The sequence below is a fragment of the Vicugna pacos genome, chromosome 34, assembly GCF_048564905.1.
Source record: "Vicugna pacos chromosome 34, VicPac4, whole genome shotgun sequence".
Lineage (NCBI taxonomy): Eukaryota > Metazoa > Chordata > Mammalia > Artiodactyla > Camelidae > Vicugna > Vicugna pacos.
The window spans coordinates 19711193-19728009 of NC_133020.1; the positions used below are offsets into that span (position 1 = coordinate 19711193).

A 16817-nucleotide genomic window follows, 5' to 3' on the forward strand; every position below is an offset into this window, starting at 1 on the left:
GAGGGTACCTCCATCGGCCTCACCCTCAGACCCCGCCCTAGTCTCTCACCAGGGGCCCAGGACCACACACTCAGCCACCATCTCCTTCTCCTCCGGGCCCTCCTGGCTTCCTCTGCTCCTGACCTCGGCCTCCCTCCAGGCTGCACGTGGCCTCCTCTTCTGGGGCGCTCTAGGTTAACTCACATCCCCCCACCCCAGCTCCAGGACCCTCCTCCCACCCCCGAGGGTTGCAGGGGAGATGCCCTTGGGCCAGTCCCAGCTTCACAACAGCTTCCACCAAGGAGCTCCCATCCTTCCGGGAGCAGCACCATGGGCTCTTCTGTCCCACTCCCCACCCCACCCCCCAGAGCACCAGGCACACTTCCCTCTCATGTGCATTTATTGAGCGCTCATGGAGGGCACGGTACTATGCTCAGGGTTCAGAGCCACAGTCTAGTCAAAAGGAGACCGGAGCTAGTACAGAGAACGTCTCACAGCAGCTTAACACCCGGGACGGGGTGGGGGAGGGAGAACTAATCACAAAACAAAGTCCTACTCGAAAGCAACAGAATCTCCTCTGAGAGCAATAGATGTCTACGCACACGCACGCACACACGCGCACACACACCCCTGGAGACACACAGACAACCCACTCGGCCCTCTAGGCACGCACAAACCGGTGTGCCGCTTAAATAAACTGCTAGGCCTGCCGGCCCCGCACACACACACGCACACGCACGCACCGCCGCGCACACGGGGGAGTCCGGCTTGCGCTATCAGACACTATGTCTCCAGGTTCTAGGGAAGCAGTCTGTCCTAGGTGCCTGCAGCATGCAAAACCTGAAGATCCCAGAGAGTCACAGTTAGGGGGCGAGGGGGCACGTGTGGGCTCCCCCACCGGGGCCCAGCTGCCGCGCCGCCCGCGGCTCTCTGTCCGATGACAGAGCCTGTGAGAAGGGCCCCCTGGGCAGAGCGGAGGAGCTGGGGGCCCTCTGTCCAGTGGCGGGCCCCCGGGAGGCCGGTGAGTTCACCAATCTCGAGGGCAGGGTTTCAGACTCCAGTTTTGAGCGTGTAGTCCTGCAAACAGGGTCCCCGGGGCAGCGCCGCAGACGGAGGTGAGTTTCTGCTCTCGCCCGCTCCCGGCAGCCTCCCACGTGTGCTAACGCATTTTGTAGTAATTAGATACAGATGTTTCGCACAGCTGTCCCTTAAAATCCAAGTCTACTGTGAAATCGAGGTCTCGCTGCAAAGAAGGAGCAGTCAGGGCATCAGTGCGGAAGGAGGTGGGGCCGCGCCCCTCCCCACAGTGGGCGGGGCTCCCCTGAGCTGCTAAGGGTTCCTGGCTCAGGGGTCCCACAAACAGCCCCGGGGAGCCTCTTCTGGTGCCTCGTTCTCCGTAATCACAGGAAGGTCTTAGATTTCCAACCCAAATCCTTCCTGCTAGAATACAAAAGTTTGCCCTCTGGTTTCATCCCAGGGGAAGACAGAGTGGGGTGGTCGAGCCTCCCGGAGGCAGGGCCCTCCAGGCACCTGGCTGGGTCTCCAGCCCAGCAGGCCAGCGCAAAGAATGCACGCCTGGTCTTCTAGGCCACCAGAAGCTGTTCTCTTCTGGCTCACCTCGTCCTAAATGAGGTGAAACCCAGGGCAACAGCCTCTGTTCTCAAAACCCCTCCCGTGAATAGCTGGAAGCCGTCCTCAAGGCTGGGAGGGTCCCCAGGAGGCCTGCGGGAAGGCTCCAGTTCCCGAGTTGTAAGGGGCCCAGGTTGGAGTCCTTCAGTGATGCAGGCACATCCAAATCCACTTCCTCCTGCCTCCTCTGTACTTAGTCTGACTGTGCGCGAGGCGCCCCGGTACCCGGGTGAGTGGGTCCCTGCAGCTCCCTGGGAGCCAGCCCCGCCCGTCCCTCCTCCTCTCGGCACTCACCACGTTTTTGGCATTTGGCTTCATGGATATGGTCCCGTAGATTTCTTCCCCTCTCCGGACAGTGAGGTAATCTTCCAAGTAGAAGACAGTCTGCTTCCAGTGGGTGTAGGGGGCGTCGGGGGCTGAGGGATGAAGAACAGAGCCAGGGGGAAGGAGTCAGACCAGACATCTCCAGAGGGGCTGAAGCTGGGACCCTGCCCGGAAGCTGCTGGGCTTCCTCTGGGACTCACCGAGCCCCTCCACTCCAGCAATCTGCCCGGCCCCTGCAGGACCCCCACTCAGCCTGGGGACTCCTCCTGCCATCAGGATTGCGGCTCTGAGCTGAGGAGCAGAAGAGAAACACATTCACGCCCAGGGGCAGTATTAACCCAACGAATCTCAAAATGCTACTGTTTTTCATTAGTTCAACAGAGTGAAGACTTTCAGACAGTGGGGGGCCAGGGAGGTTTGTAGAGTGGTCCGCCCCATCTCCCCTTAAATGACACCGTTTATGCCAACTCCATGGCTAAACCGGTTTCCCCAATTTCACGGACATCTCCATCCTACGAATAGCTTTCCTGGCCTGCCGCTCTGAACCCATCCCAGCACCCTGCTCCAGGCTGGCCGTGGGGTTCGGCTGCACCCTCCTACCTGGGTCAGATAAAAACTGGGGATGATTCTCAGTCCACAGGCTCAACGCTGGTGCACAGCACACACCTTATGCCCCATCTGGAGCCACGCTGGTGCTGCGCCTCCCCTGTATTTGCCCTGAAATCCCACCCACCCCCTTGGCACACGACTAATTCTACAACAGATGGGGTCTCGCCTCATGGGCCACCCTCTTCAGCCCCAGTCGTCATTGGACCACTCTTCCCTCCCTAGTCACCAGCCTCTCCTTCCTTACCCTTCAAGGTCACGTCCTCCGGGAAGCTTTGCCTGACCACCCACCTGGATAAAGGGCACCTTGAGTGCCCACCACCACCCTTGCTAGATCTGTGAGTACCGAATAGATGAGCGATGGTGAAAACCCAAAGAGGAGATGGCGAAGCTTCAATGCCCCCACAGGTGTTGAGTGACATCGAGGCTTCGGAACCGACGGATGGAGGAAAGCCCGCCTTACAGGCCTTGCGGCTCCTACCTTCCTCCGCCAGGATGCACGACGCGTTGACACTCACTTCCTCTTTTCATAAGACTAGAGGCGCTAAGACCTACAGGGACTCTAGTAAGTGCCTTTCAAATAATTCAAAACCTGTCACACAGAGAGACCTCTATGTGGCCTTCTACGTGGCTACGGAGGCAGAACAGAGACTGGGACCCCTCAGAAGGCAGGGCTTTAATTCCCAGGAGTAACTGGGGCTGTCTCACATTTGTGTGAGCCACCTGCAGTCCAGACAAGAAGTGTTCACATGCAACCGCTGACGGGATTTACCGTGCGCCCAATCAGACCAGGGCACCGCTAGGAGCGTTCAAACCCCAAGGGCTGTTTTAGTGGCAGGGAAGAGTCTGTCTTTGCCCTTCGCCATGACCTGGCTCGACTGAACGTCAGTGGTTTGGACAGAGACTCGAGGAGCCTTCCATGCACGTGGGAAATCAATGCAAGTTCAAGGTCGTGGGCAGGGGGAGCATCCTGAGCATTTGGAAGGGCTGGAAGGAGGATCCTGACGTCACGAACATGCAATCTGTGCCTCTCAGATCCTGGATCTCCAAACACATCCTGCCTTCCTGGCCTCTAAGGCACACTGCTGTCCACGGACAAAGTCCACCTGCTCCCAGCACCTGCCCTGCCAACGACATCTAAATGGATTGTCGAAAGAGAGTCTCCGGTGTGTGTGAGATTGGCAGTGAGTCATTGACAGCACCCTCGCCCCCGCGGCCACCCACGCCAGCTCAGACAGGTGTCTCTCCTGTTCTTGAAGACCTTCAGGCAAGGAGATGCAAGCAGCTTCCTTATGCCTCCTGATCAGACGCCTTCTAGGCGCTCTGAGACTCCGCTGGCTCAGATTTGCCAGCCAACAAACCTAGGAGTCTGCCTCTGATGGTGGCGCCCCAAAACACACCAGCCTTGAGTTGAAGGAAAGTGTTTTTCCCCTTGACATCAAAAGGTTACGAACTTCCCCCAACATCTCACTTCCATGATGGGTCCATGGACGAATCGTCTAAAGCAGCTTTCTCAATCCTGATTCTCCATCCTGGTGTCCAGGAGAAGCTGATGAAAATTCAGATGTTTTGACTCGACTCCCAGAGATTTGAATCCAGTAATTCTGGGGCGTGAGGAGGGGGTAGGCTTGCCAAGATGTAGAAATCTGCCCCAGGGGTTGCAGACACACCGCCACAGCCGAGATCGCTGTGCAGACCCAGATACTGTGCAGGCCCAGTCGTTCGCATCTAATAATGCCGCTCGGGTGGGTGTCGTGGAAAGGACACTTAATTAGGCAGCAACAGCCCGGTTTCCAGTCTGCATTGTGCATGTGTCTGCACTGCGCCCCCGGGGCTCATTTTCGATATCTGCAGAATGATGCTCGTGTCCCGAGGGACCGAGGGGGTCAGGTGGGGGACCAGGAGGGATGGGAAGGGAAAGGGTGCACTGAACCGGACCGACCCCGCTGTGCCCAGGACCATTGTCCTGGCCTAATTATTAATAGCTCTCCCTTTCACTCTCAGCGTGTCCTCGGCTGAAAGACGAACTTTACGGTCGCCCGACCTGTGCCACAGCAGGTCCCGGTTAGGGTCTGGCGGAGCCACTGCACTAGGCGGTCACTAGTCACTGTAGAAAGTGGTGCATCACCTTCTTTATCCACGAACTGTAACTCTGGCATGCACAGCCCCACTGTCATGGTCCAGAATGTTCTAGGGATTATCCAGAAAGTTGCTCTGCACCACGGTGAGCACGCACCTCCACTATGGATTTTTTGGGGGATGGAGGGGTAGCAACTAGGTTTTATTTACTTGTTTTTATTTTAATGGCCGTGCTGGGGATGGCACCCAGGACCTCATGCATGCTAAGCACGAGCTCTCCCGTTGAGCTGTTCCCTTCTCGCCACACACACCGCTATGGACCACGCATTTAGGGTACTGGTCAGTGAATGAGCCTTCCCCTCCCGCCCCTGCCCCCACTGCAGCCTTCAAGCGCATAACTGGCTTTCAGCTTTCCCCACTACAGCGATACCTTCAGCCCTTTAATATTCTGACCCCACGGGGTCTCTGGTTTTCTCCAGGGTGGGGAGGCGCCAGTGCTGGCTTGGCTGATGGAGACCAGAGACCCTGGTCTTGGTGGTCAGGAGGCGCTGGCCCTGAGACAAGCCCTTCTTAGCGGGGGGATTAGGCAAGTCCCTTGCCCGCTCTGTGCACAGGTGAGAGGGGATCACTATCACCAGGGCCTCGGGAAGCGAATTAGCAGATTTTTAAATTTCGGTAGCACTGCCCTAGCCCTGCCTCATGTGCCCCCACTCAGCCCCGATGACAAGCTCCGCGTCCCCAGGAAGGCTTTGCGGGGACGGTCCACGTGAACACGCTCCCAGGGCAGGGGTGCTGCCTTGGCGCACTCACCTAACACGAGCTCAGAGCGAGCTACGAGCCACGCCCTGCTGGAGAAGCCAGAGGGCAGAGGCTACGGAGTGTGACCCAGGGCGGCACAGGAGGGTGGAAATGCTCGGTGAGCGACAGCCCGTCCGCCATCGGGACCCTGGGTGGTTGTTTAAGAGGAGGCAGTGGGTGTCCCTGTGAGGCTGTGGCAGCATCTCTGAGACCCGCGGTTAAACAGACGAGGCTGTGGAGGGCGGTGCGTGCGGTATGAGCCTGACCTGTGTCTCTAAGACAGGTGCAGCCGCGCCTTGTCCTCCGGTCGTGGAAGACGCCACCAGCGGAGGCGGCTGGGGTGGGGCTCCCAGAACTCCATGTACTATTTTTGCAACTTCCTGTGACGCTGTAATTATTGCAAATGACAAGGAAGTGTGCGTAGGTAGACAGTCGCTCGTGCACACTGACGTTTGCTGAAAAGCTACCAGAGGTGTCCCTGACAGTGTGAGCCTCTGAGGCACGGGACTGCGTAGGGCTCCCCTTGACTTTTCAGGCCCTTTTTTATATTTCATTGTTATTTTTTTGTCAGCGTGCACATATATCGCTTTAAACACCTCCATGACAGACGTAAGCACAGGGCGTCAGGGAGCTCCCAGCAGGACACGTAAGGACCTTGACCCCAAAGGGAAGGAGAGTCGAGTAATACCCGCACGGGCAGATGCAGCCTGCGCTGGAGGCGGCCCGGTGGGGAGGGGTGGGGAGGCATTATAGACGGAACCGTGAGCCCCCAAAATCCCTGTGCTGGCGCCTGGACCCCCACTGCCCCAGACCAGGATTGTATTGGGATAACGTCTTTCAAGGAGCGACCGAGTTAAGCCGAGGCCCTGCGGGTGGGTGCTGACCCAGTCTGGCCTGTGTCTTTAGAGACGCAGGCAATCGGGACACACAGAGAGACACCAGGGATGCACAAGGAGGGAGGGCCGTGTGGGGCACGGCGAGGAGACGCCGGGCGCAGGCCAAGGAGAGAGGCAGTGGGAGACACCTCCGGGGCCTCTGGACGGCGAGCGGTAAGTTCCTGTTGCCTGAGTCTCCCCCACACCGACCCTACTCTGCGGAACAGCAGACCCACACAGGAGGGAAGGAGGCAGAGCAGATAGAGGCCCCGGCCCCCGCGGCGCAGCCGGGGTCGGCGGCGGCCCAGGGCCTCGGGAAGCCCACGTGCGGGGAGCTACAAGCGCTCCGTGTGGCTGGGCCGTGTGAGCGGTGGCAGCAGAGGGGTGATGGGGCGGAGGGCCCAGCAAGGAGGGCGGTGAGAAGTGAGGCTGGGGAAGTGGCTGGAGCGGGGTCGTGGGACCCCCCCACCCCACTTACCAGGCCAAGGAATCTGGGCTTCGCGGTTACAGGCAGTGAGATGCTGCAGGAGTTTGGGAGCCTGTCAGGGACTTAACGGGGACAGACTGGGGAGAAGCAGGGAAGACAGGAAGGAGACAGGGACATTCTGCAGCCTACACAGGGGGACACTGAGTCTGCAGTAAGATGGGGCATGGGCACAGAGAAATCTTATTCCACCCCGTATCCTCCTCCGCACACAGAAGATGCTCGTAAGTCCCGGATGAACAGACGCGCATTTAACCCCTGCCTCTCCCCGCCCAGCACAGGCTCTCGGCTCCGGCCACGCCAGCCGCAAACTTTTTACCTTCTCCTTGGGCGGCCAAACCTGTGGGCACGTGCGACCCCTCCGGGGCTGGACTAAGGCCCCAGTCATGCCTCACAGAGCCCCGGCCCAAGCGAGGGCCTCGAACGCCGACAGAAGGCTCACCTGTGGAAAACCCCATCTTCTTGTGGCACTTGGTAAATTCGATGTTGAAGTAGGTGACCAGGGCGTGGATGTAGTCATTGCGCTGTATCTGCAGGCAGAAGGCAGACGTGAAGGACAGCTCCTCCGTCTTCACCGTGTAGATGTCCACCTCCTGCAGCCCGGGGGGAGAGAACGCGGGCGCTTAGAGCCTCCACTGGCCTGGACGGCAGCTTCATTCCCGAGGGAGACTATCGATGGCAGACCCCGCCTCCGGGTGTCACAACTCTTGGGGCTTCCCAGACCCACCCGCCACCATCCCAGTGACCTCCTCCATCCTTCCTAGGGTGGAGTCTGCTCAGGCAGTGCTGCAAACAGATGTGAATCTGAACATGAGGGCGACAGAATTAGGAAGGTGAGTCTGCGGGGGTGGGAGTTGATGGGGGAGGGGAGAGAAGGGTTAATTAGACAGACCGTCCCTAAACCCAATCGGAACACTCTCAGAGTGGCCCCCTCAGCCTCACCGGTTCACCTAGCCGTCCCCATGGTGGGGTCCCCGGACGGCGGCAGCAGCATCTCCTGGGGGCAAGTTCCGAGGGGGAGGGGGAGGGAGGGCATCTCACACCTGCTGAGTCAGAGCAGCATCTGTGGTTGTCAGGCCCTCCCAGTGACGCCCCTGGACCTGACCACCCGTCTCCCCTCCACAGACGGCCTCTCATGTCATCTCGGGGTGAGGACCGAGCCCACACAGTCACGGACTGATCTGGGGGGAGCCTGCTGACCGTTCATCACCAGCCCGGACAGTTTAAAACAGAAAATGAAAGGGGGAAATAAGAGGTGAGAATTTTTCAGTTCTAGACGGGAATGGAAAACACAAAGCACTGATAATTCCAACAGTTTCAGCTGGGAAGTGGCTGGAAGGCAATCTTGCACGGGAGCAGGTGTAACGAGCGGCGTTTTGCGATGCACTGTTCCTTCTGTGCGAGGATGCTGACTGACGCTGGCCGGCGCTGGTGAGACGGGGCGGGCCTTCCAAGACCCGGGAGGCCTCCAGATTGCTTTCAGTGGGGTCTAGGGAAGAACTTCCCATGGCTGGGCTGTGCGGCAGGGACCTCTGTCCTGCGTGAGCTCTGCACGAGCCAGGCAGCTGCCTGTGCACCTGGGACACCTGTGCGCCTGGGACAGTTCCCAGGGGGCTCCTGAGACCCAGTGGTGGGAGACGTTGGGGACAAGCAGGAGAGAGGGTCTCCTGGTAGGGAACCCAGAGCAGGAAAGAGACAAGGAGGCTTTAATCTCTACACATTTCTAGGATGAATAAAGAAAACACTGATGCAAAGCATGCCAGAGCCTTCAAAGCCAAACCTTTCCTCCGCAGGGCGGACAGACCTGGAGGTGTGGTCAAGGCAGCCGGCCAGACCGGAGCCCTGCTTCCGTGTGGGCTGGGCAGCTGTGACACCCTGGGGGCGTGCTCTGACCTGTGGGTTGGGAAGAGGGTGGGACTGCAAGGGTGGGGGGATGTGGGAGCCCTCAGTGTTGTCACTTCAAATGCAAGCGATGCTTTGTGGAGCCCGAGGACGAGGAGCAGGGACGATAGGAGCCCATCTGAGCTCGGCCAGGCGTGCCGAATTCGGTGGGGTCAGAAGGCTGGTCCCCTTTCACCCCAAGAACGTAAGAGCCCCTGGGGGCCCTCCCAGGAAGCGGGCGGCGGTGCCTGAACCCCTCCAGGGAAGACGCTTTCGCCGCACACTGGGCAGCTCACTCCTTTCGTGACGCCTCCAGTCAGGAGGTCCTTCCCCAAAACGCACGAGGAGAGCCCACACCAGCCTCTGCTCCTTCCACCCCCAGGGCCAGCCCGTGCCGGCTCCTGCTCGCGTGCGTCCCCTAAACCTTTTCTTCTCCAACATAAACTGCCTCTCCTAAGGCATGATTTCCGACTCCTTTGCCCTCCTGGTTTGGGACCCACATCTAGCGGCCTCTTACCTCAAAGGTCTGACCCCTGCCGGCTCCCACTGCGTCCACCCACCCAGCCCCTCCCTCACGGCACCCCTCTTGTGACCCTTTCTCCTTTCGTCTCGGGACCGAGCGCAGGGAGTCCTCTGTTCCATGTCCCCTGTTAGTCTGGGCCACGCCCACACCTGGGGAATATTTTTAGCCCCAGTATCTGTCAGTTCATGACGCTCGCCGTCCCTCCTGCCACGTGTCTGCAGGGTCCCCCCGGCCCAACACGCTTAGAGCAGCTGTGGTCAGCTGGGCCGTCCACCCGGCTCACAGCATCTGCACTCATTGACTTTTCCATCTCGCCCTCGTCAGGGCCAGCCCACCAGGCTCTGGGCTCTTTCCAAGGTCCCTGGTGCCCTCTGCCACCAGCCCAGCCTGCTCTTTCCACCCGACCTGTGCCTCATCTTGGCGGCCTCACCACCTCTGCCTCTGTTTCCCTGTTAGACTGGAGCCCTCTGGAAGCAGGGGCTGGACACAAGTGAGCCCCTCACCCATCACTCTTCCCCTGACACTGTCCCAGCCTGACGACTCTCTTTCCCGTCCCCTCCCCAGGCTTCTCCTTCTCGTCAACTGATGACTCTCCTTAAGACGCATTCAGACTATGCCGCTCCCTGGATGAAAACCTTCCGTGATTTTCTACGGCTTACCCAAGAATGCCCCAGCCTCTCGGCCTGGACGTGGAGAGGGAACAGGGAAGCTGGCCCTGTGACACATCCATACCTGGTCTCTCTTCCCTGTGTCCTCCCCTCTCGTCAGCAGTGTCAGCGCGCACAAGCACGTGCACAAACGCACAACACCCCATCTAGCGGGGACTCCATCTCTGCAGGGTCTCAGATGTCAGTCAACCAGACGTCGGCCTCCCACGCCGCCATGCTAGCTGACAGGGTTCCCTGGGCCCTACAGACACGTGTGTCTTAGTAGGGGTCTGGGAAGGAATGGATCAAAGGCTTCCAGACCAGGAGTAACAGAGCTATGCACTAAAACGGGGTGGCGGGGGCAGCGGGGCTTGTGGGGTGAGGCCCAGGCCATCCGTGCGGGTGGTCAGCTGCGGCTGAGCCTCGGGGACAGACGGGCCCCCTGGGTCAGGTCCCCCCTCAATGTCAGGCCCAAAGTCTCCAGAGTCAGGTGCACTTGCCGGGCCCCCCGAGCCTGCCCCCCTTCGCTGGCAGGTTTCTTCTTTCACCGCAGCGGCAGCGGCAGCCCTGAGACCCCAGGGTGACCCCTGACTCGGCCCCAGGCCACCCACCTGGCAGAGGGCCCTGCAGGCATCAGTGACTCAGGCACCCCGGCCGCTGCTCTGCTCACGGCTAAGGAATGTCACCGTGGATGTCCCCAAACAGAAGTCTGGTCAAAGCAGAGTCTTAATTATAATAAAGTGTCACACGCCGCATGGTTAATAGCGATGAAAACAGCAATTAAGCGTGTGAAGAAGGGTAAGTGTTTTCCCAACAGAGCCGGGGACAGTGCTGAGCGCACCAGCGGGAGCTGGCGGACAGCTCTCCTGGCCGCAGCGGCTCGCAGCCTCGTCCTTCTCGGGGAGCCAGGGAGAAAGGGGACGGCCCGGCCCGACAGCACAGAGCTCTGGCCACCACACCCACCGCCCTGAGGGGTCCTCGGTGCCGGTGACTCACGCCCCTCCTGCCACACGACTCCCCTGCCCCGCGCTGAGTCTGCGCCCAGGCTGCTCTCAGGTGTCACCAGGAGAGACCCTTGCGGGTTCCTGGCTGGGGCAGCAGGGGAAGGAGGGAGAGCAGTGTGGCCTGGGGGACAGACAGACCAGCAGTGCGGTGGCCACACCTGCAGGTCAGGGGCAGAAAGCCCCCCGGGCCCAAGCACGCGGAAGGAATTGTAGCCCCACTACGCACAGGCGTCTCAGGTCACCTGCCGCGGCCGTGTGTCCTTTCGGCAAATCAGTCGCACAGGCGATTTCTGCTTAGACCACAGTATGTGCAGCCGTGTTTTGCACGTGAGTTGTTCGGGGGGTGTACTTCCCTGGCTTTGTTGGGGGTGCCAGGAGGGGGCAGCTTCAGGGACAGAGGGGCTGGGGGAAGGAAAAGAAGGACGTCTCTTGTGATCAGTCCTGCCCATCAGAACAGGCTGAGCTGGGAAGCGGCAAAGCCCTGTCAGGGAGGGGCCGGGGCTTGAACTTGGCGCCGAACCCCCGCGGCAGGACGTCACAAAAGGGAGGCAGCCCCTGATGGGACCCGTGCGCGGTTCTGCGGGCTCTGCTTGTCCTCCGAGGTCCCCTCTGAAGGCAGCAGTGACAGGCGGTGCTTCTTCTCAGGGGGACTGTGACGCGGGACGAGGGACTGTTTGCTTCAGTCCTGCGGGGACCTCCCCTCACCCCAGCAGCCCTGGGCTCTTCCTCCTCATCCTCTGTGGGGCTGTTTTGGAAGGGGCAATTAGGTTTTTTTTTTAATTTAATTTAACAGAGATCCTGCGGATCAAACCCAGATTCTCTGGTTAAAGCATAAACTTGAAACATGTGAATCTGATATCTTTCTAGACTTAAAAAAAAACCGTCAAGTGTCAACAGTTTTCCACCATTCGGCAGGAGAGATTAGGGTCTATAAATGCAAATACTTGGGAAAAAAGACCAGAAAGATCAATCCAACGTGTGGACAGTGGTCCCCCCTCCTCCACCCCACACCGCCCCCACCCCCCTGCACCACCACGGGACACGCACTGACCCCACCCCCTGCCAGCTGTGCCACCGTGGAGTCCAGCGGCTCTCTCTCCACACCTCTGCCCAGTGACACTGCCTACTTCTGACTGGCCACCGTGGGCTGCCAGAGGCTCTGGCCAAAGCGGCTCTGCCTCACAGTTTGGGACCCTGCAGGGGCTGGTGTGGCCTTTTGTCCAGGCCCACGGCGTCCAGGTGGCACAGCTGGGTTCCCGCATGCCTGGACCCAAGCAGGGCCAGTCTGCAGACCTTTATTAAACAGGCGTTGGTCACCACTTGCTTTGGGTCCACGATGTCCACCAAGGGTTCCTTCATGGCAACATCCCGGATGCAGGTCATGTCAAAGCCGTAGACATTCTCCCACCCTGTGGGAACAGAGCGAGACATGAGGGTCGGCAGCAGGACCCCCAGAAGTCTCCCGACCCCCTTAAGTATTAGAAGGCGGGGAGCAGCTCCTGTCCCACCACCAGAGGATAGCAGAGTCGCTCACCTGCTGGAGAGGTTTGCAACCTGCTACAGGCTCAGCCACACCGTCTCATTTGTACATGGTTTATGGTTAGGAAACGTAAAGCTCAGAGAGGCTGAGAAACTTCCCCAAGGGCACACAGCTAGAATGCCGCAGGGCCAGGGTTAGAACTGTACTAGTCAAATTTCTGCCTCTTCCGTACCTCCTCTCCAGCCCCCTCTCTGAGCCTCAGAGTCTCCTACGAACTCTCTTCCCTGCTGTCCACATTTCTATTTCGGTACCTTTGCTCCAGCCGTTCCCCACGCTTATCTCTCTCCCTCCTCCCATCCCTGCCAGCGGAAACTTTCATGCAGCCGAAAGGAACACGGGCTTTCAGTGAAACAGGCTGTAGCTGGATTCTCAGCACCACCACTTACTGGTCGGCTCTCAGGCAAATCTGCTAACCTCTCTGAACCTCCGCTTTCTCTACTGCAAAACGCAAGGCTGGCGGGGGAGTTGGGGGAGGGGGCCAGGAGAGGCTTTGCCTTTCTCAGGCACCATGATGTTCTCACTAAGGATCCATCCTGTAAGACATACCCCCGGGGGAGGGGCACAAAGCATCCCAGCAGTGCTCCTTGGCCTCTTGGAACTGTTCATAAGATTTAAGAGGGGGACTCATTCAGGGTGCAGGGTTGGTGAATGAACGAATGCAAATCTGATGGTCCAAGACCACCTTTTAACTGATGGTAATCATTGCTGTCACTCACTGATCACCTAGCCCAGGCCAGAGCCTTCATTTGCTCTACCCAGCGACCCCAGGAGGATGCTTGTATATGCCAGATGAGAAAACGGGGGCCCGCAGAAGCTGGCACCCGACCCACACACAGTATCTGGCCCAATACCCCACGGCAGGGAAACCCTGGAGCAAGGGCTCAAACCCAGCTGTGCCCTAACCCTTCGGCTGTGCAGACCCAGCTGTGACAGCAGCTCTCAATGCCGTTTCCTCTCCCCGCAATGCAGATGGTGACTGAGCAGAGTCTTCAGTCACTGGGCAGCTGAATCTCACTTGTCTGTTCATTCAGAGGGGCTTAAAATGCATTGAAATAGAGATGCTTTTCTCTAAAATCTTAGAGCATTAAGTTTTTTGTTTTTAATGTTCACTAAACAAATGGTACCTTCGGAACCTTGGGTTCCCGTGCGTGTTTAGGAGAGGAGAGTGTGAGGAGAGAGGTGTGAATGGTCAGGGAACATTGTGCTCCTTCCACTCCGATTCTTTTCTAAGGCATACAAAGACCTTCCTCAGGAAGAAGAGGCCGAGAAAATACTCACCTCCCAGGGGGTGAGCGCTTGTGAAATCCTGGCTGTGGGATGAGATGCCAATCAGATCCCATTGTATACCCAAGGCTGGTGCCAAATTCCCAGCTGAGCCTGCCTACGTTTGGTGGCAACAGTACGTGCTTTGGAGAAGACCCCCTTCTAGAATCTGGAACTAGCTATGTGTGCTCCCCCCGATAAAACGTGCCCCCAGACACACCGCTTTTGTTTAAAACTCTTCCTCAAGAGGTCTGCAGCCACGCATCTGCTCTTTCCCTCTTGGCTCTGCCTTAAATTAAGGTTCAGGGCAAGGGTTGGGCAAGTATCTAAGAGTCTATGTGTGTAATGGTTAAAGTCCTGAGCTTTGGGCTTCAAACCTGGGCTTTGCTGCTCATTTGCTGAGCAACCTTAGGCAAGCTTTCACCCTCTCAAAGAGCTGGCTGCTGCTTCTTTAAAGTGGAGATGATGATAATCACAGTGACTCTGTAGGGCTGTTGTGGGGTTACATGTGAAGATACACGGAAGGTACACAGGGCAGGGCCTGGCACGTGGGAAACTCTGGGACAGCACAGATGCTGTCCTTACGTGGTCTGGGCACTGGCTTTGCTACCCCCCAGGCGATGTGACCTCAGCAGATCAGTCCCCTTCTCTCTGGCTTGTTTGTACAGTGAGGAGTTTGGTTCAGTGGTTCTGTGTTCCAGGATCAGCAGGGACACTTTGAAAAATGCAGATTCCTGGACCACAACCAGACCTACTGAATCAGAATCTCCAGATCTGAGGAACCCAGGAAGCTGGGATTTTCAAATCTATACAGGCAATTCCAACCAGGGTCTGGAAGCCCTTGGTCTACACGGTCCTTAAAGCCCCTTTCAGTCTGGCTTTCACATGGGGAGCTTAACGTCTCATGGCCATTGTGGAAGCTTCCCATCCTCTCCCAACCACGGGACCTCTCCTTCTGTTCCCTCAGCGCCTATTTAGAACATCTGGCATAACATAGGTCCATGGGTGCTGCTTTTTTAACTGAAATTTATTCCCAAACATTGAATGCCTGCACTGCTTCACGAAGCCTGGTGTTTTAGTTACCTTCTCAGGGGTTAATTCACGTCTTATCTCCTCAGCTAGACTGCCCCACTTTCAGAACATTAGATTGTTTTGCTCCTTTCTGCTGACCATTCATTTCCCACTAGCTTCTTTACCGTAAGTAGAGCAGAGATGGGAGAGGAGGCACATGGAGGGTATTAATCTTCTGCTGCAATTCTGTCTTGTCCACTGAATCAGTGAATTGGGGGTGAGGGTCATCATACACCAGGAAATATTATTAGTATTCTGGGGGTTAAAAAATAACATCAAAAGGACCTATGCAATTTAGTGTGTGGATTAAAACAAACTCTTGAAAAGGACCACACCATCGTGTGATGGATGTAACAATAGCAACAGCAAAGCCAGGACCTACTGTAACTACAGACGAGATGGGCCAGAATCTCTGCCTTAAAAGCCTGGCAGAGGAAAGGGCATGCTCCTTTCTGAGCACGGATCAATCATCTGCCTCTACAGTTCAGCATTACTCACAGTATCCAGCATTCATTAAAAAATTACAAGACACAAGGAAAAGAAAGGAAAACATGACCCTCATCAGAAGAAAAAAGTAGTCAGTAGAACCAGACTCAGAGCTCAGATGCTGGCATTATCCAACAGAGACATTAAAGTACCTGTAACAAATATTTTAAAGAATCTAGTGGAGAAACAATATGAACAGGTGGAGAATTTCATCTGTGAGATGCAAGCTATAAGAAAGAGCCAGTGGAAACGCTGGAAATGAAAATCACAATATTGAAGACGAATAATTCTTTCAATGAGCTTGTGAGCAGAATGGATACATCGGAGGAAACAATAAACCTGAAAACGAAAGCAGGAACATGAAATCCCAGAAAACAGGTCTCACTCTTCACTGGAGGGAACTTGTGGCAGCATCCTCCCTCCCCACCCTGGTCCCAGCAACGCGAGTTTCTCTGCTAGAGCTGGTGAAGCTGCCTGGGAGGACAACAGAGCATGTGCCACACGTGCCACCAACAGTTTCTCCTCTAGACACAAAGGAAGGTGTGTATCTAGTTTCATACATTATAGGCTTTTAGATCAAAGTCAGTTCGTTGTATAAAATAGGCTAGAGCCAGAAAATAGATGTCGGGGAGGTGGCGGAGGAGGAACCATGGACAGCTTCTGAGCCCTCGGCAAAGTCCTGCCCTTCAACACCCACCCCCCCACCCCCACCCCCACCCCCGGCTGATTCTACACCAGGGGCCACTTGTCATCGTCTCATCAGCTGGGAAGCTGGTGCCCAACCTCTGACTCAGCAGGCTGCACATCCACGTACTGGGTGAAAAATCAAGTAGGGTATCTCCCAATTTTTTTCCAATTTTGAAATTCTAGAAATCTCCAGAGTAAAAAAAAAATCTTTTTAACGACTGCTCCTGTCTCAGGGTTAAACCCTACACCTGGCATGTTCCTCTGCTGGTTTACTTCTGTTTCTTCATTAATTTTCTCATTCATTCATTCACGCAACAAAATTCGCTGCTGTGAGCCTCGAACATGCCAACCAGGTCTCTCTAAGTGTTCTTTAGTAGTTGATGAGCAAACTGAGGGCAGATTCTGTATTTCACACATTCTTGTGCAGTTGACAAAAGGGAGGAGGGGAGAGGAGGGGGAGGGAGGAAGGGAGAGGAGAGGAGGAGTGGGTGGGGAAGGAGAGAAGACAGTGTTTTCCTAACAATTTCCTTTCTGAAAGGGACCCAGCGTGTCTCTGTCTCCTGCTCCGCTGTAAGACGTTTCTTTTTCAGCTGGTTCTTCAGCCAACTGAAATTTGCTTACAAATGTTCCCATAGCAACCAGCCAACCTTTCTGCATTTACTTTTCTTTTTTTTTTTTAAATTTTGCTTTTACTTTTGATTTAGAACGCAGAGAAACCAAAGTGTGTTTATTTAAAACAGATTTCTAAATGGGCTTGCTTCCTTTAGTAAAAACAAAAACAGATCTTTAAAAAAAATGTTTAAATGGAAAACTTAAGAATATTTTAAATAAATTTTAAAGGTGTATTTGATTTATGTTTTTGGGGTTTGCAGGGGGTAGGTATTAACAGACACTGCAGAGCAAGCATTCCACAAGGAAAAGTGGGGATGACTTTTAATTTT

The 16817-nt window shown here is 56.4% G+C and overlaps 1 protein-coding gene across 1 annotated transcript in view; it reads right to left on the reverse strand.

The window, feature by feature from the left end:
• Positions 1-366: 366 nt before the first annotated feature.
• Positions 367-16817, reverse strand: part of PRMT8 (protein arginine methyltransferase 8) — a 77509-nt gene continuing 61058 nt past the window's right edge. The window contains exons 7-10 of the mRNA XM_072954834.1: positions 12123-12238; positions 7217-7367; positions 1903-2024; positions 367-1222 (exon numbers count right to left, since the gene is read on the reverse strand). Of these exons, the coding sequence (XP_072810935.1) occupies positions 1139-1222; positions 1903-2024; positions 7217-7367; positions 12123-12238 (473 nt within the window). The 3' untranslated portion in view covers positions 367-1138. The remainder of the gene's footprint in view (positions 1223-1902; positions 2025-7216; positions 7368-12122; positions 12239-16817) is intronic.